General features: G+C 46.0%; 2 protein-coding genes across 2 annotated transcripts; one reads left to right on the forward strand and one right to left on the reverse strand.

Annotated features, from left to right (window-relative positions):
• Positions 1 to 951: 951 nt before the first annotated feature.
• ATP6V1G2 (ATPase H+ transporting V1 subunit G2) lies at positions 952 to 3,476 on the forward strand. The gene is made up of 3 exons (XM_069942824.1): positions 952 to 1,132; positions 2,588 to 2,688; positions 2,917 to 3,476. Exons 1-3 carry the CDS (start codon positions 1,051 to 1,053, stop codon positions 3,091 to 3,093), a joined length of 360 nt encoding a protein of 119 aa, XP_069798925.1. The 5' UTR covers positions 952 to 1,050; the 3' UTR covers positions 3,094 to 3,476.
• A 526-nt stretch (positions 3,477 to 4,002) lies between these two features.
• Positions 4,003 to 22,526, reverse strand: LOC138765772 (N-acetyllactosaminide alpha-1,3-galactosyltransferase-like). Its single transcript, XM_069942825.1, has 5 exons — positions 22,363 to 22,526; positions 7,050 to 7,123; positions 5,280 to 5,414; positions 4,723 to 4,993; positions 4,003 to 4,630 (listed from the first exon to the last, which is right to left on the reverse strand). The coding sequence occupies exons 1-5, from the start codon at positions 22,363 to 22,365 to the stop codon at positions 4,223 to 4,225; spliced, it is 891 nt and encodes a 296-aa protein (XP_069798926.1). The 5' UTR covers positions 22,366 to 22,526; the 3' UTR covers positions 4,003 to 4,222.
• Positions 22,527 to 27,253: the final 4,727 nt, after the last annotated feature.

Raw genomic sequence — 27,253 nt, forward strand, 5'->3', positions numbered from 1 at the left:
GGGTCCGCACCTCACACCTTACAGGATGCTGATACCACAGGAGACAACACAGGGATATGGGGTCCGCACCTCACACCTTACAGGATGCTGATACCACAGGAGACATCACAGGGATATGGGGTCCGCACCTCACACCTTACAGGATGCTGATACCACAGGAGACATCACAGGGATATGGGGTCCTTACACCCTACAGGATGCTGATACCACAGGAGACATCACAGGGATATGGGGTCGGCACCTCACACCTTACAGGATGCTGATACCACAGGAGACATCACAGGGATATGGGGTCCAGGTGTGTGTGTGGGGGGGGGGGGTGTGACAGAGATATGGGGTCCAGGGTCAGGAGGACACATTACAGGGATTAGAGATCTGGGACCTGACTGGTAATGGCTGTTATGATACCACAAAAGGACACTATACAATGTTAGGCAGTTGGTTTTAATGTTATGGCTGATCTGTGTACATCGGTCTATTCAGATTTTCCCATCCATTTAGAGGCAATGATCGAATCCACTTCAGTTCTGAGCAATTTTAAGAAAATCAATCCCACAAAATTGGTATTAGTGTATATAGACCTGGGGTGTCCCCCCGGGGTGCTTGGGTGTGTGCAAACTATTATTATATAACTATAGCGAATGTAACAGTAATGCAGCTGGATATTAAATATGTGACCCCGGGGGCTGGTCCATCTGTGTCTGTATCTTTCTGCATTATGGATATGTCCACACACCGTACATTTTATGAAAAGAACGGCCGCTGTTTATACGTGGGAACATCGCCTATATGTAGGAGAGGAGCAGTGGAGGGATACCTGGAGCCGGATGTAGAGGATGATGCTGAGGATGGAGGAGGTACAGCTATGTGTAATGGGGGAGGGAGAAGATGCTGAGGATGGAGGGAGTGAGGGGGGAGGGAGAGGAGGAGGAGTGTGTGACTGCAGTCAGAGCAGAGGACACAGGGACGGCAAGAAAAACACTGATACCCAAAGCCTCCGACTGATAGAAGATCTGTATATATTATATTATATATCACTACAGTGACACCATGACCAGCCAGTCCCAGGGAATCCAACAGCTGCTGCAGGCGGAGAAGAGAGCGGCCGAGAGGGTGTCAGAGGCCAGGAAACGTAAGAGACACACTGACATCTATATCCCATATCTATGTCTATCCACAGTTTACAAACATGGAGAGCCATCTAACAACCCATAGACATCTCTTATCTATCTATCTATCTATCTATCTATCTATCTATCTATCTATCTATCTATCTATCTATCTATCTCCTATCTATCTCCTATCTATCGATCTATCTATCTATCTCCTATCTATCTCCTATCTATCGATCTATCTATCTATCTCCTATCTATCTATCTATCGATCTATCTATCTCCTATCTATCTATCGATCGATCTATCTATCTATCTATCTATCTATCTATCTATCTATCTATCTATCTATCTATCAATCTCCTATCTATGCATATACTTTCATTACTAGTAGTGCTTCCCCATGACGTGCCATTGGTCGTGCAGGTGACAGCTGGGATGCCGGGGGCCCCACTGGGCTCTCAGTTATCTCAGTTGTCTCCGGGGTCTGGGGGCCACACATCCCCGCACTGATGTATTACTATGGACAGATGCAGCGTCCAGGCAATGTTCTTTACAACCTCTATCCCTGTGGATTACACGGGAATCACTTTACACCCTTATATATAATAACTAAATAAATAATGACACGAGTGACAGTACAATAGGCCATGGCCATCTTTATTAACCTCTTCCCAAATTCTACATACACCGACATCAATAGTGCAGAGGGGGAGGTGAAGCCAGGTCAGAGCTGAGGCCGCTCCATATGTGCCAGGGGCCAGCTGTATATTATTTAGGTGTTTTTTCAATGTCACTCCACAAATTATTTTCTTTTTGTAATGACAATTAAAATAAAGGACGACATTATAATGTACAGCTGGTCCGACAAAGAAATAAGCCCAGGGACAGGAGTTTCGAGACCCTACATACACAGAGAAATATAGATGAGAAGTACCATACTTGAACACTGGGGGGGCGACATAAATACCTGAATAGATATACAATAAATGAATGGAATAGCAGATCTGAATACTGAGAAGGGTAACACAATACAGGCAGTTTGCAGTGGACCATAGCTTTCCAGAACAGATTGGTTATAATACAAGTGCGAGCATGAGAAGGGTTGTTCTGGGACACTGCACAGGCTTCTCCTGGCTCGATCACCTAATCGTCCAGGGCCTCAGTGTTCTCCTTGAGATATCAGAATTTGATTCCAAATGACTGGTACACTTTATATAGAAAATATCAATAATGACAGCTGCTGGGCCAGATGTTGGACCCAATCCTCTACCCTATTCAGACCTCTCCTTTAAGGAAGTAAAACCCCAATTTTGCTGGGAAGCCCTCCAAGGAACATAAAATGGCCAACATGAAGTATTCACCATGGCGATTGAAATCCTATTGGATCCCTCCTAGGATGCGTCTAGGCACCAATACCTAGTATATCCATTGCTATGGCAGTATCACATCTAATGTCTGTTTATCACCTATAGGTAAAGCCCGGAGGCTGAAGCAAGCAAAAGAGGAGGCCCAAGTGGAGATCGAACAATATCGGGTAGAAAGAGAGCGGGAGTTCCAGAGCCAGCAACGCACCGTACGTAGACCGATATCATTGAGCCGCTAGTGGGTGTATGAGTAGTATATATGGTGGGTTAGAATAAGTCCAGGTGAGATACCCATTCCTGGGAGGAGCCATGCCCTATCTTATCTAGATATTATTTTGTCAGCTTTATCTGCGGCAGACTGACATTGAGTACAGCACCATTTCTGTGATGTCACCTTATTATGTCTCCCATTATATATGTTCTGTTTGATCATACAGGCCTTGGGCACCCAGGGGGACCTCTCCTCCGAGATTGAGGCCCGAACCCGGCACACGCTCCAGATGGTCCAAAGCAGTCATGGGAAGAATAAAGAGGTGGTGCTGAGGAGACTACTGAGCCTGGTGTGTGACGTGAAAGCCGAACTGCACCCCAACTATCGCTTCACCAACTACTGAGCGTCCCGCCGGTATCCCCTGTGCCTGTGTGTATGTGGAGTGCAAGTGTCCATGTTGTGTATAGCAGGAGGGGCTTGGCGTCTATGTGGCCGCATTCTTACAAGACATATCCTGAGGATGCTAGTGGAGCCCCCCTGCTGCTGCTGTATATTTACCCATAACCCCCCCTGTTATTTAATTGTATGAGAAACAATAAAGACAGAACTTGTCATGTAAACCTCTTATAGCACTCCGTGTCCACGAGGCTCCCATTATTTGAAGGGTCTTTCCATGTGTCAGTATTTTTATGAAACTAACCACAGACTTCCAACATGGTGACTATCATATCTTTAGGAACCAGTACAGACCCTCAGTATTTTGTCATCTACACCCCTCAAGGAATTTATTTAGAAGTAATGGGGGAGATTTATCAAACTGGTTTAAAGTAGCATTGCCCCTAGCAACCAATCAGATTCCAAAGAGTCTGGGAGGAATGAAAAGTGGAATCTGATTGGTTTCAGCCTAGGCAAGATGGCTGCCCCCATAACAATGTACAAGTGGCAATACCACTTGCAGATGCTCCATGGCAGTGTTATTTAGGTATTGCACTACGATAATATTTAGACACTGAATGGTATTATCAGCTGAATAGCAGTATTGTATGGGCACTTTAAGACAGTAATGGTATTAATCTGAATTCCCTATGGTATTTAGGCATTGTGCTATTATAGATATACTGGGGGTTTACCCAGACTTCCCAGAGTCCTGATTTCACTACAACAAAAATAAATTATATTTATTATTATTGTTATGAAATATTATTTGTAAAAAATATAAGTATTATCCTTCAAAATTCTGTGGATCCTTTGGGGGACATTTATCAACTATGGTGTAAAGTGAAACTGGCTCAGTTGCCCCTAGCAACCCATTTCCACCCTTAATTTTCCAAAGAGTCTGTGAGTAATGAAAAGTGGAATCTGATTGGTTGCTAGGGGCAACTGAGCCAGTTCCACTTTACACCATGTTTGATAAATCTTCCCCTTTATGTGTACATCACGGGGTATGAGACATGGCCCCCTTGTATAAGTGTCAGTTTCACGTCATTCAATGTTCAATGCAAAAATCCTTCTCCGGGCTTTATGTGTCCAGGTTATGCTCGTGTTTTATAATACTTTTTCTCTAGCCAACTCAGTTTGTGATACTTCAGCCATAACCTGTTGTCCCAGCAATACTCGGGTGATAGCACCTTCGATGGTAAGCGTTCCAGGGCTAGGTACCTGTTGAGGTGGCTTTCATCATGCCAGATGGCTTCCAGTCCCCTTTCCTTGTCCTTCAGGATGTTCCTCAGGCAGCTGGAGGTCAGGTTGGTGAGGTAAGCGGGCTTTCCACCAAAGACAGCTCCGTGGTAGTAAAACGTACCCAATGATGGGGCTATGAAGGCTGTAGACAAAGGATTCCTCTCGTAGGGAAATTTCTCTCTGTCTGCTAAGTAATATCCAGAATGAAGCTGGGCCACAAGGTCACCAAGGGTCTCCGGTCCATAGTTGGAGGTAAATACCTAAAGGTACGGAAGGAAATGTAAGGTAGATATACATCTCACAGCAGTAGGAAAGCTCCAGGTTGTAGACCACTGACCGACAGTCATCATACCTGATCAACATCCATACAAAAAAGGTAATCCACTTGATCCCGAGCCAGAGGCAACACTAGATCCTTAAGATCCTTCATACGCAGCATAGAGATGTCCTGCCAGCGAGGTCGCTTGGGCACCTGCAGCTTGGTGAGGGACATTCCAGGCCGCACATTGGTTTTGGGCACATCTGATGGAAGGTCAGTGAGGATATAGACTATGCAGGGCAGGCCAGGCATGAAATAGCGATTAGCAGAGACAAGAAAAACTTCTAGGTAAGTGTCAAGATACCTGATGGGAGAAAATGAAAATATAGGCCCAAATGAGAAAACATTGAACTGCTATCAGAGGCATAAAGGTGCAGACATTGTCGGCCATTTTGGAACCACTTTGAAGTCATAAGATTTCATGAAGTTTTATAGTCAGTTAAGGGCGCAGAGGAGCCCCCTTTAAGTCCAATGGAAAAGACGACCACTTAATAAAAGACCCTCCAACACTTTGGTATAAACTGCCACATAACAGCCCACATGTATCCTGTAAGATGCTTTAGAAAATACAGTAGATTACGATCACTCACTTTCCAACTGCGAATACCGAGAGGCCAACCACAGTCCCACGAGCCTGATGAACACGATTTTCCTCCTCTTGAAACATTCCTTCCCACACAATGGACGCTCCCCATGACGTTGTAGAAGGCTCCTTTGGAAAGCATCTAGAAGAGATTGTGGTGTATAAAACCAAGCTAATGCCACCCATATTTATAGCGAGGGCACTGTGGAGACTTTGGGTTTGCATGATGGCAAGGGGACATCACTTGTAACTGTAAACTTAAAGAGGTATTCCACTTAAACATAACTTTTGATATGTTGCTGGCCATGGTGTGACTAACAATTCCTTCCATACTTGTTATTATCTATTCAGTCTCCTCCCAGTTCTCAGTTGCTGCTTTCTGCTGAAGATACAAAAATCTGTGTGAGCTTTTCTCTCTGTCTCCCCCTCCCTCTTCCTTCTGAGACTGCTGATATAAACAAGTCCCTGGCAGGCTGTATCTGCAACTTTGTAGCTTCTTTGTATTGCTGGGAGGGATAATCACGGTGAGTTCATAAGCAACTTGACCTCAGAATAACCCTCCCAGCATTACAAAGAAGCTACAATGTTGCAGATACAGCCTGCCAGTGACTTGTTTATATCAGCAGTCTCAGAAGATAGGGGGGAGGAGGGGGAGACACACAGAAAAGCTCACACACAGCTTTTCCAATGTAGTGTTTCCACATTGTGTGAGCCCTGATATTATGGTGCTGGAAAAGGGCAAGGCCTAGAAATACTTGGAAGAAGGAACTCCGCACGTGAAAATGCAATTAGGATATTTATTGTAGAAATTAATCAACAAGATGTCAATCAGGAAACAATGTGGTCACATAAAGGTAATGGCATTTAGGAATGTTTTGCACATAGAATACCAGCAGTATATGCAACAGTTCAAGGTCCTGTCTGTGGCTTACAAGACCAAGCCCTTGTTTACATATGACAATTTATATTGCCATCTGCATTTCCTGGCACTACCTGCATATTGAGCTTTACATATTAGTTTATATTGTTTTTATGCTTTACAAAATGGTTACCTGAGCCATAAACTGAGCAGTACTTAAAGCCTGGACTAGATATTGTATCTTCATGTCTAGGACCCAGGCCACATTTCCTCTTCATCTGCACGTTTTATGGACATATGTAATATAATACCAAGAGTCTATCTCAAACAGAGAACGTTTAATGCTATAAATTCTGTTTGTTTTTTTTTTCAAACTGTTTAGGTGTTTAACTCTTCGTTTATGTGTTTTATTAACAATCCTCAAATAGAATGCCATGGCTTTTCTAAAGTGGGGGAGTTTGTAGTATCCCAATACAAAGTCCTACCTCCATTGAAGTATTTCAGCATTGAAGTATTGAAGCATTGGATGGTTGCAGCGATATCACAATGTCATATAATGCCTCATCAATGTAGGTTGTATATGCATAAAGCTTCCTAATGTTATATTTTGCTTTGTGTTTCCCTACTTTGCTGCTATCTAATGATTTAACTATACAATGCTCAATTTGGTGCTGCGATCTGTCCACTATGTTGGGCCATGATCACTATTATGTGTGACTGGCCTCAGCTTTAGCACTACTGAAACTCCATTGTGCCTATAATTTTTCCCCTTCTCTTGTCCACCCTTCTATCTGTTTCCTATGCATCCTCCTGCTCTTTTCTTCCTCCACTCCAGACATTCACCTTTTTTTTTTTTTTTTTTTTTTTTTTTTTTTAAATAGAACTTTTCAAAGCTTTCTGGTGTACCTTTATACTCACATTAGGGATCTGCTGTAGATGATATAGCTTATAGTCAGGAGAGGTGTGCACAGAAGTAGCCTGTGCTTGGGAATCTGTAATGAGAGATATCCACATTCATATTATATTATAATATTATATTATACTATTCCAATTGTTCAATACAAAACCTCAGACACAGGCGTAAAGGGACGGTTTCTTTAAATCTTCAGTTTTATTAATATGTAAATGAGCGGTGTTAATGCACTGGGGGTGGGACTAGATCTGTGTACCATTGTGGTCCCTATTTCCTAGGTGTTCCCTCAGAGGTGACATTACTTATCCTATCAGAGAGGTCGGCCCAAACTGCACTTTTCAAGACCTTGGAGGCCCTTGTCTTAAAGGAGAAGTTCGGGCACTGACTTTTTTTTTTCCAGGGAGGTGCGTCAACAAAATAACATGCACTTACCTCCCTGGCTCAGCGCTGGGGTCCACTGTCCTCCGTTCCGTTCCCTGGCCGGTTCTAGGTCCGAGTAGGATCTAAGATGTGATCTGTAAGACCCACTTGGCCCATCAGCGGCTGAGAGGGGAACCCAAATCCCTTCTGTAGACCAGGTACCAGCCCAGGACTGGGCACCAGAGCGGAGGACAGCGGGCCCCAGTACTGGAGCTGGGGAGGTAAGTGCATGGCAGTGGTATTTTTGAAAAATAAAAGTCTGTGCAGGACTTTGAGGGTTCTGTCAAGGTCCCTGAAAATTTTTTTGAGGACCTCTATGTGCTCTATCCTCTGTCCTGAAGTGTCAAACTTGAGCCCCGGGTAGGCAACATACTGTTTGGTCCCGGTTTTTGTTACAAATCACCACCTGCCCCCTAATAACTTAATCCCCCACTACCAGCACCTGTCTGGCCTGCCCTGTAACCCACCTTACTGGAGCAAACAATCCCCTGGCAGTCAGTGTCCTGCGGCAGCAATACCACTGCTGAACTAACATCCCCCTCATCCGCCAACTTGGCAAACTTGTTGTGGTGTGCCAGATCAGGACTAACCTCCCTGGGACTCTTCCCTCCACCCTGTCTTCTAACTGTCACCCAACTAGCTGCCTCATCCTCCTGCACCTCCATACTATCACCCTCTCCCCCATCTACCTCAGTGCTTGGCAGACTCCTTTCCAAGTTGTCAATGGATCTCAATGTTGCCAGCTGCCCATTTAGATCCGGGATCAGCGGTTACACACGAATAATGGGCTCACATCTCACACAGCAATATGCATGGCTGGTCAAGAATTGCACACATGTCACACAGCAATATGCATGGTTGGTCATGGATTGCACCCATCTCACACAACAATATGCATAGCTCCCAACTGTCCCGCATCCAGTGGGACAGTCCTGATTCTGGGCTGCTGCTAAGTAACAAGGGGATGCCTACATGGCGTGGGGTAGGGGGGCAATTACCAGGGTAGATGCCAACATTCGCGTGAGGGGGCTAAATCATAGTGGGGATGCCTACAGAGCAGGTGAATGGGGCTTCCTAACAGAGTAGATGTCTTAAAGGGGCAGGGGGCTAACTACCAGGGGGAGTGCCTACCAAGGGGATGCTATCTGCTGTGGGGCTAACTAACTACCTAAAGTGGGATGCCTCCTACATTGGGGGTTACTATATATTGGGGGGGGGGATGTTTAACTATCAGGGAGATTACTTATAGGGGGTATGGCTAAATGCCTTAGGGGTTGGGAGCTAACTAACAGGGGGACTACCTACAGGGGGATTAGCTACATTGAGGACACTACCTATTTGGGGGGGGGGGGGGGGGGGGCTACCTGCACAGGGAGGCCTAAATTCTATACAGATGCACATAGGGGGGCCTGACTACTATATAGGGGCACAAAAGGGCCTAGCTACTATATAGAATCAAAGAGACTTAACTACTATATGAGGGCAGATATCGGGGCTTTTCTTCTATGCGATTTCTACTAATTACTGTTTGAGGATTCAGTGTTACAATGTGGAGCAATACAGATGGGCACTTTGTATAGAGGTGAGGATTGTGCTGAAGCGAAGAACCTAAAAGGTTTTGTCTGGCAGATTCTATGGGGACAGGTTATGGCTGAGATGTCTTCATGATGGGCGAGCCAGATGGAGAAGAAGGGAAAAGTGAGCGACTCCAATCCGAGAAGACGTCCCCTGTGAGTCACTCTATGTAACTGTACTGTAATCACTTACATGGTGTGCAGAGCATACCATTGGTATCTACCTCTGTATGAGCCAATGTATGGGGGGTCCTGGTGTTTGTATTTTGTATTGTGTATTGTTTTGTTATTTAGGATTGGTATGGTGCTATTAGTCTTTATGTGGTGGTAATGATAGTGGTCACGTTGTGGTGATAATGTGTTTTTACCCAGACGCCCTATGACAGCACCCCTGGAGAGGACCTCCCACCGCTTGACAGGAAACCTGAGAAGATAAAAGCTGACACACCTCTCCACACCTTCAGTTCAGGTTTCCTGTCCTGCGGATAGGAGGCCTCAGAAGAGCCCATCCTGGGTGAAGATGGCATAAACTCCATACCTTCTTGGCTGCAGGTCCCCCGTCGCTAATTGCAGGTAGTGGGGCTCCCTGGAGGCAGAAGTCTGTCTGCGGACAGCAGCCGGATAAATCTGGGTCCGAGATCCCTGGAGGGTGCGGAGAGCTCCTGCGGTTCCCGAGGGGCCTCCGCTTCCGGGTGGGGGTCTTCCGGGGGCTGTGGTTTGGGTAGGCCGTGTCTGTCCCACCAGCCCGCTCACGGGGCGCATTGCCACCATGCTCGGGGTGCCGCGGTGCAGTAGGCCCCGTCGCTTCCGGGTCACGTGATTACGTGCGTACGCACGCGTCATGAGGTCAGACGCCGCGTACTTGTCTGGAGTGACGCGTCAGTGCGCAGCGCTGGCGGATGACGTCAGACGCCGGGACGCCGCATCCAGCAGATGTAGAGGGGGCGGATCCGGGGGTTTATAGGGCCAGGGGCACTCCAGCACTTCGTCCATGCTCCTAAGCGTCCAGGAGGAGGACTCACCCAGCCAGCCTACAGTTATCTGGAGATAACAACCTGCCTTGCCGACAGTATGTCTTAGAGTTCGGGCAGGAGAGAGCGGGGACGCCATGAAAGGTCATCCAAATCTTCCAGGGAAGACCGTGACACGGTACCTGAAGGCAAGGGGACATGTTGGTGAGAGTATCCCCCCTTTTTTTCCTATCTTGCTAATTCTGCATTGCATTGTTGCTTTATAGGCATCTGATAGATCCCATAGGAAGAGATCATCTAAACACCATCATAAAGAGTGTGGGGAATGTGGAAATTTACTACCCGACGATTATACTAGATCACTTTGCCAATATTGTGTGGATAAGTTGGTGGCTCAGGAAGCCTCTTCCCTGGCTGATAACTTAAAACAAGTGGTCAGGGATGAAGTACAGCTTTCCCTAAGAAATCTAGGGTTGGATAGACCAGCTGCAGAAGCCCCACTCATTGCTCCTATGTTTTCATTAACCTCCGAACCTGTTATAGCTCCAAGTGAGGATCAGGAGGAAGGAGAAGTACATTTGATTTCTTCTAATGATGATCAGGAGCAACCTTCCAGTTCTAGAGCCCTCTGTCCCACAGAAGACACTGAACAGCTTATTAAAGCAATCAGATCCTCTATGAATATAGTGGAAGAAGAGGTGTCTGCAGTGGCGGAACTACCGCCGTAGCAGCCGTAGCGGCCGCTACGGGGCCCCGCCGTATCGGGGGCCCATGGCGCGGGCCCCCGGAGCTCACATAGCCTGTAGCACCCGGCGGCCGAGCAGGCCTCCCGGGTGCTACAGCTGTTTGGGGTCCAGGCAGTGGCCACGAAGTGGGGCCCGCGGGGCCCTCCCGATCAATTACTCTTGTGACTGCAAGCATTATTTTGCTTGCGGTCACAAGAGTCCTGCTCCCCCGGCAGCGCGCGCATCCCAGAACTCCCTGCGCGCCTTGGGACCTGACTTCCGGTTCCGGCGCGCAGGGAGCTCTGGGATGCGCGCTGCCGGGGATAAGACGCGACACCCCCGGCAGCCGCGCAGCAGCCGGGGACAGACCAGGAGGAGAATCAACGTGGGAGCGCGTTGTCAGGTGAGTTAAGTTTTTTTGTTTTTTTTTTATCAGCCTGCAGGGTGGGGGGAAGGAGGGGGGCATCTATGAGGGGGGCATCTATGAGGGTGGGGGGAAGGAGGGGGGCATCTATGAGGGTGGGGGGAAAGAGGGGGGCATCTATGAGGGTGGGGGGAAAGAGGGGGCATCTATGAGGGTGGGGGGAAGGAGGGGGGCATCTATGAGGGTGGGGGGAAGGAGGGGGGCATCTATGAGGGTGGGGGGAAGGAGGGGGCCATCTATGAGGGTGGGGGGAAGGAGGGGGCATCTATGAGGGTGGGGGAAGGAGGGGGGCATCAATGCGGGTGGGGGGAAGCAGGGGGCATCTATGAGGGTGGGGGGAAGGAGGGGGGCATCTATGAGGGTGGGGGGGAAGAGGGGGCATCTATGAGGGTGGGGGGAAGAGGGGGCTTCTATGAGGGTGGGGGGAAAGGGGACAATCTATGAGGGTGGGGGGGAAGAGGGGGCATCTATATGGAGGGGGGGAAGAGGGGGCATCTATGAGGGTGGGGGGGGGGAGAGGGGGCATCTATGAGGGTGGGGGGGAAGAGGGGGCATCTATGAGGGTGGGGGGGAAGAGGGGGCATCTATGAGGGTGGGGGGAAGAGGGGGCATCTATGAGGATGGGGGGGAAGAGGAAGCATCTATGACGGTGGGGGGGAGAGGAGGCCATCTGTAAGGGAGGGTGGGGGGAGAGGGGGCCATCTATAAGGAGGGCAACATGGGGGGAGAGGGGCCATCTATTTGGGGGGGGGCAACATAGGGAGAGAGGGAATACAGAGGGGGGGGCATATATTATTAGGGGGTCACATAGAGTCAGGGCTACCCACTAAATGAGGGTGTAAAGGGGACAGTACAGATGTGCAGTGTGTATAGAGATAAGGATGGTGCCAGAGTGAGGAGACTAATATGTCTGTCTGGCAGATTCTGTGGATTCGTGGCTCGGAGAAGTTCTCATAATGGCCCAGGACGGATGGAGAAGATGAAAAGGAAAGAACTCCGATCAGAAAAGACGTCCCCTGTGAGTCACCTGATATAACTGCACTGTAATGTATATGGTGTATAGAACCTGTGTAGAGCTGGGGCCACCTCTATATGACTGGATGAGGTGACTTAGTGTACTGGATTTGGTCAGTAACAATATGGTGGTGATGGTAGTGGTTGTGGTGTGGCAGTAATGTTTCCTTCCTATATACTGGTATTACTGGTAATATTGGTCTCAGTATATAGGATTTGGTCGGTAACAGTATGGCAGTAATATGTACGGTGATAATACTTTCTCTTCCAATATGCTGGTGTTATTCGTAATATCTGTCTTGGTGTATATATATATATATATATATATATATATAATATTTATACACACACACACCAATAGCATCACTTGGTCGTGAAAGGAGGGGGGGGGGGCCAAGTTGGCCTCTCGCACCAGGGCCCAGGAGACATTAGCTACGCCCCTGGGTCCAGAGGTGTCCCGGGGATTCCCAGGCAGCACAGGTGACAGGCTCAGAGTGGCTTGGCGTCCGCCGGGGGCCAGGGTAAGTACTTCTGGCGCAGGGACTTCAAGCACTAACAAGCGTTCCTGTGTACAGGCTAGGGGCGGACTCTGAGCTCACTGGTACCGGTGCTTCCGGGTATGCTGCCCCCCCCTTGCCACCGTATTGCTGTCCCGGCAGCACAGGTACCGGTGAGCTCAGCGTCCGCCCCCAGCCTGTATCTCCGGCACAGGAGCACTTGTTAGAGATGCACCCTGCGCCGGAAGTACTTGCCCCGGCGGACACTGAGCCACTCTGAGCCCGACACCTGTGCTGCCTGGGAATCCCCAGGACGCTTCCCCGGGAGAAGAGGAGAAGACAGCCGACGGGGGAGTTAGGTGAGTTGTGTTTTTTTTTTATTTTCTATCTGCTTTGCAAAGGGGGATAATACAGGGTGGGGCCATCTATGGGGTATATACAGGGGGCCATCTATGGGGGATATACAGGGGGGCCATCTATGGGGGATATACAGGGGGGCCATCTATGGGGGATATACAGGGGGCCCATCTATGGGGGATATACAGGGGGGACATCTATGGGGGATATACAGGGGGGACATCTATGGGGGATATACAGGGGGGACATCTATGGGGGATATACAGGGGGCCATCTATGGGGGATATACTGGGGGATATACAGGGGGGACATCTATGGGGGATATACAGGGGGGAAATCTATGGGGGATATACAGGGGGGCCATCTATGGGGGATATACAGGGGGGTATATATAGGGGGATAATACAGGGGGCCATCTATGGGGGATATACAGGGGGGACATCTATGGGGGATATACAGGGGGGCCATCTATGGGGGATAATACAGGGGGGACATCTATTGGGAATATACAGGGGGGCATCTATGGGGGATATACAGGGGGGGGCATCTATGGGGGATATACAGGGGGCCATCTATGGGGGATATACAGGGGGCCATCTATGGGGGATATACAGGGGGCCATCTATGGGGGATATAGAGGGGGCCATCTATGGGGGATATACAGGGGGCCATCTATGGGGGATATACAGGGGGCCATCTATGGGGGATAATACAGGGGTGCCAATCTATGGTGGATTATACAGGGAGGTATACATAGGGGGATAATACAGGGGGCCATCTATAGGGCGACACCATGAGGGGGCATTTATAAGGGGACCAAATGAGAGTTCATCTATAGGGGGACAACATGGGGGACCATCTTTAAGGGGGATGGACAACACGGGGGGTAATTTATAAGGGGCCAACAAGGGTAGCATCGGTAAGGGGGAATACACAGAGGGGCATATACTATAAGGGGATCACATAGTGTCAGGGCTATCCACTAAACAAGGGGGTAAAGGGGCCAATACAGATGTGCAGTTTGTATAGAGATGAGGATGGTGCCATAGTGAGGAGCCTAATATGTTTCTCTGGCAGATTCTGTGGATTCGTGGCTCGGAGAAGTTCTAATGGCCCAGGAAGGATGAAGAAGAAAATGAAGGAAACAACTCCGATCAGAGAAGACGTCCCCTGTGAGTCACTTAATATAACTGTACTGTAATTTATATGGTGTACAGAACCTGTGTAGAGCTGAGTGTGTTGATGGCGTAGTGGTCGATTGAGGGGGTGGGGGCCCCAATCAAAAGTTTGCTATGGGGCCCAGCCATTTCTAGTTACGCCCCTGGGTGTCTGTATCACCTGAGGATGCCTTATATGAAGGGTTAGCCCCCAGAAAGATGCGTGCCTTCTCTATACATAAGAGTATTAAAGCTTTAATTGACAATGAGTGGCAAAACCCAGACCGAAAATTTTTCATATCCTTTTGATGAAGGTGAATGTAGCTCGTGGAATAAAGCCCCAGCTATTGATGCACCGGTAGCAAAAATTGCAAAAAAGAATAGCCTTCCCTTTGATGATCTTGGAACTCTTTCTCATCCCATGGACAGAAAGTCTGATTATTTTTCCAAAAGAACTTGGGAAGCAGCCACAGGTGCATTAAGAACCAGTGTCGCAGCAACCTGTGTGGCAAGACCTCTGCGAATGTGGTTAACTAAACTTAAGACTCAATTAACTAACGATCAAGATACCACTAAGGTACTTGAGGATTTACCAGTGATATCTAAAGCAGTAGACTTCCTGGCAGACGCCTCTACAGACACCATAAAAATGTTAGCAAGAGCGGCGGCACTGTCTAATTCTGCAAGAAGAGCACTCTGGCTCAAGTCATGGAAGGGGGACGTAGCTGCAAAAGGGAAATTATGTGGTATTCCATGCAATGGTGAATTATTGTTTGGTCCTGTTCTAGACTCTCTCTTGGAAAAGGCGTCAGACAAGAAGAAATTTCCAGCTCCCCCCAAACAACAGGAGGCCTTTCGTGGCAGAAGACAGTCCAGGAGACCCTTTCGTTCAAACCAGGACAACAGGAAATTCAGAGTGCCAGGGAAAGGCAGAGGATTCCTGTTTAATTCAAAGGATGATAAGTCTAAACCCCCTCAACAATGACGGGATGCAGGTGGGGGGGGGGCGCCTGTCTTTTTTGCCCAGGCCTGGAGGGAAATATCTCCCAGTCCTTGGGTCCTCAATTCAATTTCCTCTGGTCTGCTTCTGGAGTTCAAAAGCTCACCAGTAGATAGGTTCCTCCCCACCAGAATCTTGTCAGATCAGACAAAACAGGTAATTATAGAGAGAGAAGTTTTGTCTATCATCAAAAAGAATGTTTTGATCCCAGTCCCTCCATCACAGCGTCAGCAGGGGTTTTACTCCCCGCTGTTCCTGGTAAGAAAACCAAACGGTTCTTACAGAGTCATCATAAATCTGAAAGGTCTCAACAAGTTCTTACTATGCAAGAAATTCCGTATGGAGACCTTGAAGGCCACAATAAATCTGTTGTCCCCACATTGCGTCATGGCGTCCATAGATCTGGAGGACGCATATTATCATGTTCCCATCCATCCGATCCATCAAAAATTTCTCAGAGTGGCAGTGTGTATAGCAGGTAAATGGACTCCAGTACAGAGCTCTACCATTTGGAGTCTCTCAGGCGCCAAGAGCCTTCACGAAGATTGTGGCAGATATGGCATCTTATATCCGAAAACAGGATATCCTCATAGTACCATACCTGGACGACTTCTTGCTGATAGCAGACTCGATCCCTCGTCTTCAAGCCCAGATCCAGCTAGTGTCGGACATTGTCAGGAAACTAGGGTGGAACATAAACCTGAAAAAATCAAATCTGTGTCCCTCCAGGCAGTGCGTGTTTCTGGGCACTCTGTTAGACTCAGAGAAACAGTTATCCCTCCTCCCTCCTCCAAAGAGGGAAGTAGTTATCAGGAGAGCAGAACTCTTTCTCTGTCCCAAGCCGGTGTTAAGACAGGCCATGTCGGTATTGGGCCTGCTTATGTCTTGTATCCAGTCAGTTCTCTGGGCCCAGTCCAAAACCAGAGCCTTACAGTGGGACATTCTTCAGGCATGGAATGGCAGTCAGCGAATGTTAAACCAGACCTTCCACTTATCTTCAAGAGCAAGGATAAGTCTTCTTTGGTGGACGGACCCCAGAAATCTGGAGAAGGGGGTAAGATGGTCTCCTACACAGCAACTGAGGTTAACAACGGATGCCAGCCCTTGGGGTTGGGGAGCGCACCTGGAAAATACCTTTATCCAGGGCAGTTGGTCTCCTCATCTCAGACAGCAGACTTCCAATTTCAAAGAGCTGTATGCAATCTTTCAAGCCCTACAAGACCTAGTCCATTTAGTGTCCTCAAAGGATGTGTTAGTATACTCAGACAACACCACAGCAGTCTCTTATATAAACAATCAAGGAGGAACACGCTGCCAGACTCTGCTGCAACTATCATCCCAGATTTTTCTATTTGCAGAGAAACACCTTCTATCATTAACAGCGGTTCATCTCAAGGGGGACCAGAACATCCAGGCAGACTTTCTGAGCAGAGTGAAAATAACTCAATCAGAGTGGTCCCTCAGCGAGAAGGTGTTTCGGCAAATCATCAGCAGGTTCGGGACTCCATCAGTAGACCTGTTCGCAACCAGAGCCAACAGGAAGGTCAGAAAATTCTACTCCCTCAGCCCTGCAGACTGCCCAGCGGCAGTAGACGCACTCTCCCAGAGTTGGAAGGGAGAGATCGCTTACGCCTTTCCCCCTCTCAACCTGATCCCCAGGGTTCTGAGGAAGATAATAGAAGACAGAGCCCGCGTCATTCTCATAGCTCCATTTTGGCCAAAGAGACCATGGTTCACGCTGCTAAGGAAGTTATCAATTGCCCAGCCATGGATTCTCCCGGAGGAGAATCTCCTCTCCCAGGGCCCAGTACAGCACCCGGTCTGCCCACACTTGCACTTGACTGCATGGATGCTGAGAGGTTAATCCTAAGAGGTAGGGGCCTCACGGACGATGTCATAAACACGATGCTAGCAAGTAGGAAGGAAGTAACTTCTTCTATCTATTTAAGGACATGGAGGGCCTTTTTAAAATTTTCTTAGGGAAAACAAGACCCCCTAGGAGAACCTAACATCCCATTAATTCTTAGTTTCCTGCAGGCAGGGCTGGATAAAAACTTAAAGCCTAGCACCCTCAAGGTTCAGATTTGAGCCCTAAGTACATTTCTGAACCATAAGCTAGCAGATAACCTTTTAATAGAAAGATTCATCACAGGGGCAGTCAGATTAAATCCATCAGTCAGGGTTACTATTCCCCCATGGGATCTAAACCTAGTCCTAGAGGCCTTGACTAAACCACCATTTGAGCCGTTAGAGTCTTTATCATTAAAAATGCTAACCCTTAAACTCACCTTTCTTTTAGCAATAACTTCTGCTAGGAGAGTTAGTGAGCTCCAGGCATTATCAGCCTTTCCTCCTCATACCCTTATCCTGGAGGATAGAGTAACAATGAAGACCTTACCATCCTTTCTTCCTAAAGTGGTATCTGAATTCCATAAGAACCAGAATATCATTCTCCCGTCTTTTTGTAACAACCCCAAGAATGATAGAGAAAAGAACTTTCACAATTTAGATGTCAGGAGATGCTTGATAAGTTATTTAGAGTCTACCAAGGACTTTAGGAAATCAGAAAACCTACTAATTCAGTTCTCAGGCAAGAACAAAGGGACTTTAGCCTCTAGACCGACCATTATGGATTAAAGATACAATTTCATTAGCCTATACTTCTCAGGGGAAAGACCCGCCTGCATACTTTTCCGCACACTCCACTAGAGCAGTAGCCACATCTTGGGCAGAGAAAGCAGACGCCTCTCTAGATCAGATTTGTAGGGCTGCAACATGGTCTTCTCCTCACACTTTTCTACGTCACTATAGACTCCAACTGAATCTTCTTTCTGACCTGTCCTTTGGGCGCAAGGTTCTTTCTGCTGTTGTCCCATTTACTTGCTTATCCTCCAGGGGTGCTGTCATAGGGCGTCTGGGTAAAACCAGAATTACTTACGGTAATGATGTTTCCATAAGCCCATGACAGCACCCCTCCAGGTATACCCACCCTACTGATTTTACTTTACCTTATTGATTTCTCTTTCTATTTTTCTTTCTATTTTTCTATGATATCATACGATATGTTTGCTCCGCTGGAGTACTTTTATATGAACTGAAGGTGTGGAGAGGTGTGTCAGCTTTTATCTTCTCAGGTTTCCTGTCAAGCGGTGGGAGGTCCTCTCCAGGGGTGCTGTCATGGGCTGATGGAAACATCATTACCGTAAGTAATTCTGTTTTTTTTATATACTAGTAGTATTATTGGTCTTGTAATGGTATGGTGGTGGTATCAGTCATGCCATGAAGGAGTTGTGGTAATATTAGTTTCTTATATACTGGTTTTATTGGTCTTGGTTTACTCAATTTGGTCAGTAACAATGTGACGGCATGGTATGAATCCAGTTCTGGCTTCTGCAATATATGGTGCTGCCCCATGGGAAAGTGTGTGGGGCGTGGCTATGTGGGCATTGCTATGGGCGTGGCTATGGGGGCGTGGCACGTTCCCTCTTTGCTCTCAGCAAATGTTGGGAGGTATGGCAATATGCATGGCTGGTGATGGATAACACACACTGAGCAAGATTAACATTGGCCCATGTTGTCAATAATGGAGCACACTATAACTAATGGGATATTGGAGATAGGGTTAGCACATAACACACAGAGGCAGACTGAAGGTAAAGACAATTGGCTTTAATCTAAACTCCCAGAATCTACAGTCCCTTCATCCTAAATCTCAAACGTCAGACAAAAAAACGCACATGGGATCACATACAGGCTCGCTGTATAAAGTATTCCCACCCTTGTTGTAGTATCTGATGTACATGATTTCTCTATTTGCAAAAAGATATTGGGATAATAAAAGACAGATAGATATATTCTTGGCTGTGGCTGTGCTGGACCTTGCACACTCTCTCTCTATAGTTTAGGTATTTTTAACCCTCCTGCGTTTTTGGCAGTGCTAGTGGGTAAGTATTATTAGGTAAGTATTAAAGCGACTCTGTACCCACAATCTGACCCCCCAAACCCCTTGTACCTTCGGATAGCTGCTTTTAATCCAAGATCTGTCCTGAGGTCCGTTCGGCAAGGGACGCAGTTATTGTTTTAAAAACAACTTTTAATCCTACAGCGCTGTGTCTAACGGCCGGGGCTTACATTTGTATATGCATTAGGCTGGCACCACCTCTCCGTCCTTCCTCCCCACCCTTCTCAGTATTAGGAATGATCCAGGAACATTTACTGCTGTTTGAGCTTTGCACAGGTGTCTTAACGATCCAGCCCATGTTCATTATACACACAGAAGGGGAATAGGAAGCAATCTGCCTGGAGTATTCCTAATCATGAGGAGGGTGGGGAGGAAGGACAGAGAGGTGGTGCCAGCCTAATGCATATAGAAATGTAAGCCCCGGCTGTTAGACACAGCGCTGCAAGTTTAAAAGTGTTTTTTAAAACAATAACTGCATCACCTGCCGAACGGACCCCAGGACAGATCTTGGATTAAAAGCAGCTATCCGAAGGTACAAGTGGTTTGGGGGGGTCAGATTGTGGGTACAGAGTCACTTTAATGGGTCAGTGTTATGCTGCGTTTACACGGACCGATAATTTGCCCTATCGTACAATTAACGATTTAGAAGTAACGTTTTTATTTATAACGATCAGCGTTTAGACGGAACGATATATCATATGGAAAAATCGTTTTGTGATCGTTTTGCGATCGTTTAAGCCTATCTCGAACATAGGTTAAATCGGTGAACGACTGCACGGAACGATCTGCGAATTTTTTGCGAACGACCAATGACCATTTGAGAACATGTTCAAAGATCAAAATGAATGATTTCTGCTTGATCGTTCGCTGCGTTTACACGTACGATTATCATTCGAATTCAATCGTTATCATGCAAATTCGCACGATAATCGTTCCGTGTAAACGCAGCATTAGTGGATCAGTGTTAGTTGGTCAGTTTTAGTAGGTCAGTATAAGTGAGTCAGTGTTAGTGGGTCAGTATTAGTGGGTCAGTATTAGTGGGTCAGTATTAGTAGATCAATGTTAGTGGGTCAGTATTAATGGGTCAGTATTAGTGGGCCTGTATTAGTGGCTCAGTATTAGTAGGTCTGTTTTAGTGGGTCAGTATTAGTGGGTCAGTATTAGTTGGTCAGTATTAGATGGTCAGTGTTGGTGGGTCAGTATTAGTGGGTCAGTATTAGTGGGTCAGTATTAGATGGTCAGTGTTGGTGGGTCAGTATTAGTTGGTCGGTGTTAGTGGATCAGTATTAGTAGATCAGTATTAGTGGATCAGTATTAGTGGGTCAGTATTAGTGGATGAGTATTAGTTTGTCAGTATTAATGGGTCAGTGTTTGTAGGTCAGTATTAGTGGGTCATTGTTAGTGGATCAGTATTAGTGGGTCAGTGTTAGTGAGTCACTGTTATTGGATCAGTATTAGTGGGTCAGTATTAGTTGGTCAGTATTAGAGGGTCAGTGTTGGTGGGTCAGTATTAGTGGGCCTGTATTAGTGGCTCAGTATTAGTAGATCTGTTTTGGTGGGTCAGTATTAGTGGGTCAGTATTAGTTGGTCGGTGTTAGTGGATCAGTATTAGTAGATCAGTATTAGTGGATCAGTATTAGTGGATTAGTATTAGTGGGTCAGTATTAGTGGGTCAGTATTAGTGGATCAGTATTAGTTGTCAGTGTTTGTAGGTCAGCATTAGTGGGTCATTGTTAGTGGATCAGTATTAGCGGGTCAGTGTTAGTGAGTCACTGTTATTGGATCAGTATTAGTGGGTCAGTGTTAGTGGGTCAATATTAGTAGGTCAGTGTTAGTGGGTCAATATTAGTAGGTCAGTGTTAGTGGGTCAGTGTTAGTTGATCAGTGTTAGTGGGTCAGTATTAGTGAGTAAGTGTTAGTGGGTCAGTATTAGTGAGTAAGTGTTAGTGGGTCAGTATTAGTGGGTCAGTATTAATGGGTAAGTGTTAGTGGGCAAGTGTTAGTGGGTCAGTATTAGTCGGTCAGTGTTTGTAGGTCAGTATTAGTAGGTCAGTGTTAGTGGGTCACTATTAGCGGGTCAGTGCTAGTAGGTTAATATTAGTAGGTCAGTATTAGTGGGTCAGAGTTAATGGGTCAGTATTAGTGGGTCAGAGTTAGTGGGTCAGTATAAGTGGGTCAGTGTTATTGGGTCAGAGTTAATGGGTCAGTATTAGTGGGTCAGAGTTAGTGGGTCACTATTAGCGGGTCAGTGCTAGTAGGGTAATATTAGTAGGTCAGTATTAGTGGGTCAGTATTAGTGGGTCAGTATTAGTGGGTCAGAGTTAGTGGGTCAGTATTAGTGGGTCAGTATTAGTGGGTCAGTATTAGTAGGTCAGTGTTAGTTGGTCAGTGTTAGTGGATCGGTATTAGTGGGTCATTATTAGTAGCTCAGTGTTAGTGGGTCAGAGTTAATGGGTCAGTATTAGTGGGTCAGTGTTAGTGGGTCATTGTTAGGGGGGCAGTATTAGTGGGTCAGAGTTAATGGGTCAGTATTAGTGGGTCAGAGTTAATGGGTCAGTATTAGTGGGTCAGAGTTAGTGGGTTAGTATTAGTAGGTCAGTGTTAGTCGGTCAGTGTTAGTGGATCGGTATTAGTGGGTCAGTATTAGTAGGTCAGTATTAGTGGGTCAGTATTAGTAGGTCAGTATTAGTGGGTCAGAGTTAGTGGGTCAGAGTTAATGGGTCAGTATTAGTGGGTCAGTATTAGTGGATCAGTATTAGTGGGTCAGTGTTAGTGGGTCATTGTTAGGGGGGCAGTATTAGTGGGTCAGTATTAGTGGGTCAGTATTAGTGGATCAGTATTAGTGGGTCAGTATTAGTGGGTCATTGTTAGGGGGGCAGTATTAGTGGGTCAGTATTAGTGGGTCATTGTTAGGGGGGCAGTATTAGTGGGTCAGTATTAGTGGGTCATTGTTAGGGGGGCAGTATTAGTGGGTCAGTATTAGTGGGTCATTGTTAGGGGGGCAGTATTAGTCGTTTACGTTTAGATGAAAGAAGGTTTCACCACAAGCAGGGAAGAGATTCTGTTCTGTAAGAGCTGCGAGACTATGAAACTCTCTGCCAGATAAAGTGGCCATGGTAAACTCAATAAAAGAGATCAGAATACATTTCTGGAGTGTAATAATATTACAGGTTAATCAAAGAAAAAAAAACACCGGACAAGTGGATATGCCAGCTCACCATAGGAGTGAAGGAGCCGCCTGTGCACGGATCCGCTGGTGGAGAGAGCAATGTCCAAGGATACGAAGAGATAATGTCCAGCACCACCGTTCTTGCAAAACCAATCACATATCCCTTATTGATCCATGTAAAAGTGGAAGGGAGCGACACACACAAGTCAGGTGTCTGACGCGCTTCAGTATCAAACCTCACTTATAGCACCTCCTATGTGTCTTATAAAGCTCTCCCCACTGGGTCATGTGACGTACACATATATTAAACATAAAAGTGAGTGACATTACACAGCTACACGAAAGGGTTAACAAAGAGGAAACATATACACTAACAGGAAATACATATATAGTCAGGGATCGTGTTAAATATTGACAGCAATAATTACCAATCATGTGTAGTGCTTCTACCAGCCATATTGATCTGGTATCGAGATAATGGGGGAAGCTCCAGGTGTTCTGTCTGGCCTTTGCGCCCACAGGCTAATAAAACAAGACGGATATGGAGGGTGCCTGGCTCTAAAGTTACTGGAATACTATTACTACTAATCCCGGGCAGCCATCTATATAACTACAACGTAATAATACCATTGGCTATCCAAAACTATCAATTGACTAAACTCTCGTGCCATATACGGCTACTCATCTATATATATGTGCAAATCTATATATATATATAATGACCTAATCGAGGACAAACTCTGGATGTAATATTTGACTTTTTTTTATGGAGTCTTGACTATTTTATTTTTTGCTGTAAGAGCCCTGCAACTCCGGCTATTTGCTGTTCAGCAATTGTCTTGCGTATCGAGAATTTTTTATACATAGATTTAGTTTTTTTTTATTCTTTATTGTTCATTTTAATCATTTTCTCATTATCACATTATATGATATAATTGTCTTTACAATCTGTGGAGAGAATTTATCAATGTTTACTCCAGAAAACATGCTTTTTTTTTCTTTCTTTTTATTTAGTTGCAAATTTTTGTAAAAAATGAGAGCTGTGCATTATTTTTTTTATTTTTTATTTCTACACAAGAAAGTCGGCAAACTTACAAGACTTGATATATATACTACCCCATGTTACTTATGTGGGCCCCCCCCCCAAAAAAAAATTGGACTATATGACAAGTGGTTGCAGGTGTGGCTAAAGGGGGCCTGGTGTAAGATGCAAACGCCACACTGCAAAAAGATTTTTGCAAATACATTTTAAAGATCCATTTATTTAAATACTTATTTTTAAGGTCTAAGGGGGACATTTACTATTGTTGCGCCCCTTAAAATGTCATTGTCATTTCAAATAACCCTTTCTCTATGTGATCCTAACATTTTTACTAATCGATTAACAAAAAATCTTGGCCACTAGGTGTCTCTCTTCTCTGCAATCTGCCTTCCACTGTGTGCTGTTAGGGAGGATCTGTCTCTAGTAACAGCAAGACAGAACACAGGAAGTGGGAGTTTGGGTACTGTATGTATTCTGTGCTCCAGAGAGTAGAAAGTGAGAGTGTGTACCTGCATCTCTAAGTGCCCAAAAGTTCTACACAAGGTGTCTATACAAGGTAGGGCGTCCTTGCCATCTCAGCAGCAGCAGTGCTCTTGAAGTGGGTCCTGCTCCCTTTCTAAAATAAATATTTAAAAAATAGCACCACTTCTGTGCATGGGTTATGTTTGGTATTGCAGATGTGAATGGGGCTGAGCTGCAATTCCACATACAACCTGTACAGGAGTGTAGCACTGTTTTTGGACAAAATCAGCCATGTTTTTCTAATCTGATACGAGCTCTCTTGGATCCACCTTACAGATTGCAAAGCCTCCTAGATGATCAGAAAGACATTGATTGAAAACATTTCAGGTTCGTGTCTTGAAATCCTTGTAGATAGAAGGGAAGGTTTTCTCACCGTGATTGGCTTCCAGGGAGTCCTGACAGAGGTCTTAACCCTGATGAAGTCAGGTTTATAGTGACGAAATGTGTGGGGCAAGATCGTGCCAGGACCGCTCTTCCTCCTGTTACTGGGTGTAGAAGGATCCATTGGTGAGGTTGCTCATTGCACCTTCTTTTTATTGTACTCATATAACTAAGTGTTTATCTTTAGTGTTTACTGTATTTGCTGCACTTTGTTGCTTTATACCTTTATGGTCCATATGTATTTATGATTTGCTATTCATCATTCTAGTGCATATAGCGTGGTGCACACTTCTTCTGTGACTTTACTGTGATATTGAGGAAAGAAGGCTAGTAAGGTAGGGTGAGATTGTGTCCTTCTTCAGGTTAGTTTTTATATTCTGTATAGGGTTTGTTTTTAGTCTGCTATTCTCAATGAGGTATATTACAATTTTACATTGGGATGTACATACTTTTTTCTATCTTGGGCTTTTTTCTTTGCTTATGACTAGAGATGAGCGAACCTGGAGCAGCCTCGAGTCCATCCGAACCCGATCGTTCGGCATTTGATTAGCGGTGGCTGCTGAAGTTGGATAAAGCCCTAAGGCTATGTGGAAAACATGGATATAGTCATTAGCTGTATCCATATATCCAACCTTAGAGCTTTATCCAACTTCAGCAGCCTCAGCTAATCAAATACCGAACGTTCGGGTTCGGATCGACTCGAACCTGTTCCCGGTTCGCTCATCTCTAGTTATGATTACATGGATTTTCTAAGATAGTGTATTCCTTATACTTTATCTAGCCAGTGTGCACCTCCAATATGAGGTGGATAGCCCAGAGGTGACTAGTCCCAGAAGACCTAACATGGTGACTTTAGGCCCTTTTACGTGGTGATAATCCGTCCGTGTCATGGCCAGGCCGCATGATCATTCGTGCCTTGTAAATGTACTGAAAACGAGCACCGATCTTTTAGTGTAACACGATAATGGGTGAAGAAGTCGTCTTCTTCTTCACCCATTATTTTTCCCGATGAGATCCCGATTGTCAGATGGTTTCTATTCTATAAATCTAATGGATTATATGAATTGCCAGGAACCTTAAAGGAGTAGGAGGAAGTGGTGTATTCTTTCCAGTCTGACACAGTGCTCTCTGCTGCCACCTCTGTCCATGTCAGGAACTGTCCAGAGCAGCATCAAATTCCCATAGAAAACCTCTCCTGCTCTGGACAGTTCCTGACATGGACAGTGGTGGCAGCAGAGAGCACTGTGTATGACTGGAAAGAATACACCACTTCCTGCAGGACATACAGCAGCTGATAAGTATGAGAAAACTGGAGATTTTTAAATAGAGGTAAATTACAAATCTATATAACTTTCTGATACCAGTTGATCTGAAAGAAAAAGATTTTTGCAGGACAACCCCTTTAAAGACCTATTACACAAAATGATTATTGGTCTTACTTAATAATAATAATAATAATTGTTTCATGTAATAGCGCATGTTCAAAGGCAAGGATCATCCAACAGGCACTATGAAACATGCTGAAACAGCATGATCATGTCAGCAATGACGTGTAATAGGAGTGGTGGCAGTAGACTGCAGCTGACTTCAATGGGCAGTCCGAATGATCTAAAGACTGTTCGGGCAGCTCCTCCTGCTGCTTCCCACTCACTTTCTGTGTGTGTAATAGCAAAGGCAGCAAGCGGGTAATGAGGGGAATGTTAGTGCTGAGCTGACAGGTTGGCGCTTGGTTCCCCCAGTAAACGTGCCGTGCTGTACCAGTAGAGTTCCTATCATCTTCTGTCTACCCCCCCCCACACACACACACACATACACACACACCTCACAGAACTCATGTGGTGTGTCCCAGCACAGGTGTGCCACTAAGTCCTTTATGCATTTGGGCAAAGTGACTAACTCAGGTCCTCACAGGTGGGATGAAGGAGAGTTGCACTGTTACTTTTTTCCACTAGGTGTCTCTATTTTATTCTTTGTATGCATTATGTGGAGCACAGCTGAAGGAAGCATTGGGTTAACTATTGTTTGTCACATGTCATGTGTTATCTTCTGAGGATCACCTTGTCCACGTCAGATACAGTATACACTACACAGGGCAGTATGTATGGTACCCCAGCAGGACAAAACTGCAGATTAGGCCTATGTATGCTGTAACGCACGGCTAGTCTGAGAAGCCTTGGAAAGTCTGCTCAGCCCAGTGCAGGGACCTAGGACCTTGTACTACCCTCACAGGACAGGTATCTCGACATTGTAGGGCATAAGTCGGTCAGATCAAAGCTATCTATACGTGAGTATGAGTATCTTCTTCCTGTATTCTTCACTACGCTATCCCAGCAGAGTACACAGCTACATTGTACAGGGCCCTCAAGACGCTCCTCTACTCCACTCTCCTCTGGTATACAAACTACATCTACTACCTCTTGCCTGCACATGCAGTTACCAATGTGTTATTGTATTACACTGAAGATGATCTTCACTATTCTGGTTAGGCTATTGGACTCTGGTCTGTTCTTGCAGCACCCGCACCTATACACCAGGCTTACACTTGGGTTATCCAAAACTCTGGGAAGCAGTGCCTGTTTGTCCGGGGGTGGGATCAACACCACTCCAGACTACTGTGACAAGTGCCCAAGTGACCCTACACCCACAGAGCTGCCACAACACTGCTTAAGCTACCCCAACATACGTGGCCCGGCCTTCCGCACATGTCCAGCTAATGTCTCCCCTCTACCTGTCCAGGGACTGCCTACCAGGTTGTGTTCCTCTTGTTGCCTCTCCTACCAATTTTCGATACCTCACCTACTTCTTTCAACTCAGAACTGTTACCCACAACAGCCAATCAGATTACAGCTCTCACCTCTATAATGGAAAATTATATTAACAGACAACAGTATTGCCTCCTGTAAATGCTAGCTTTCTTTTTTTTTTTTTTTAGATTTTAATCATATTATTGGTTTGTGCTCAAAATGGCAGACAGAATGCTAAAGACCAAATAGGA

This window comes from Dendropsophus ebraccatus, chromosome 10 (genome assembly GCF_027789765.1).
Source record: "Dendropsophus ebraccatus isolate aDenEbr1 chromosome 10, aDenEbr1.pat, whole genome shotgun sequence".
NCBI lineage: Eukaryota > Metazoa > Chordata > Amphibia > Anura > Hylidae > Dendropsophus > Dendropsophus ebraccatus.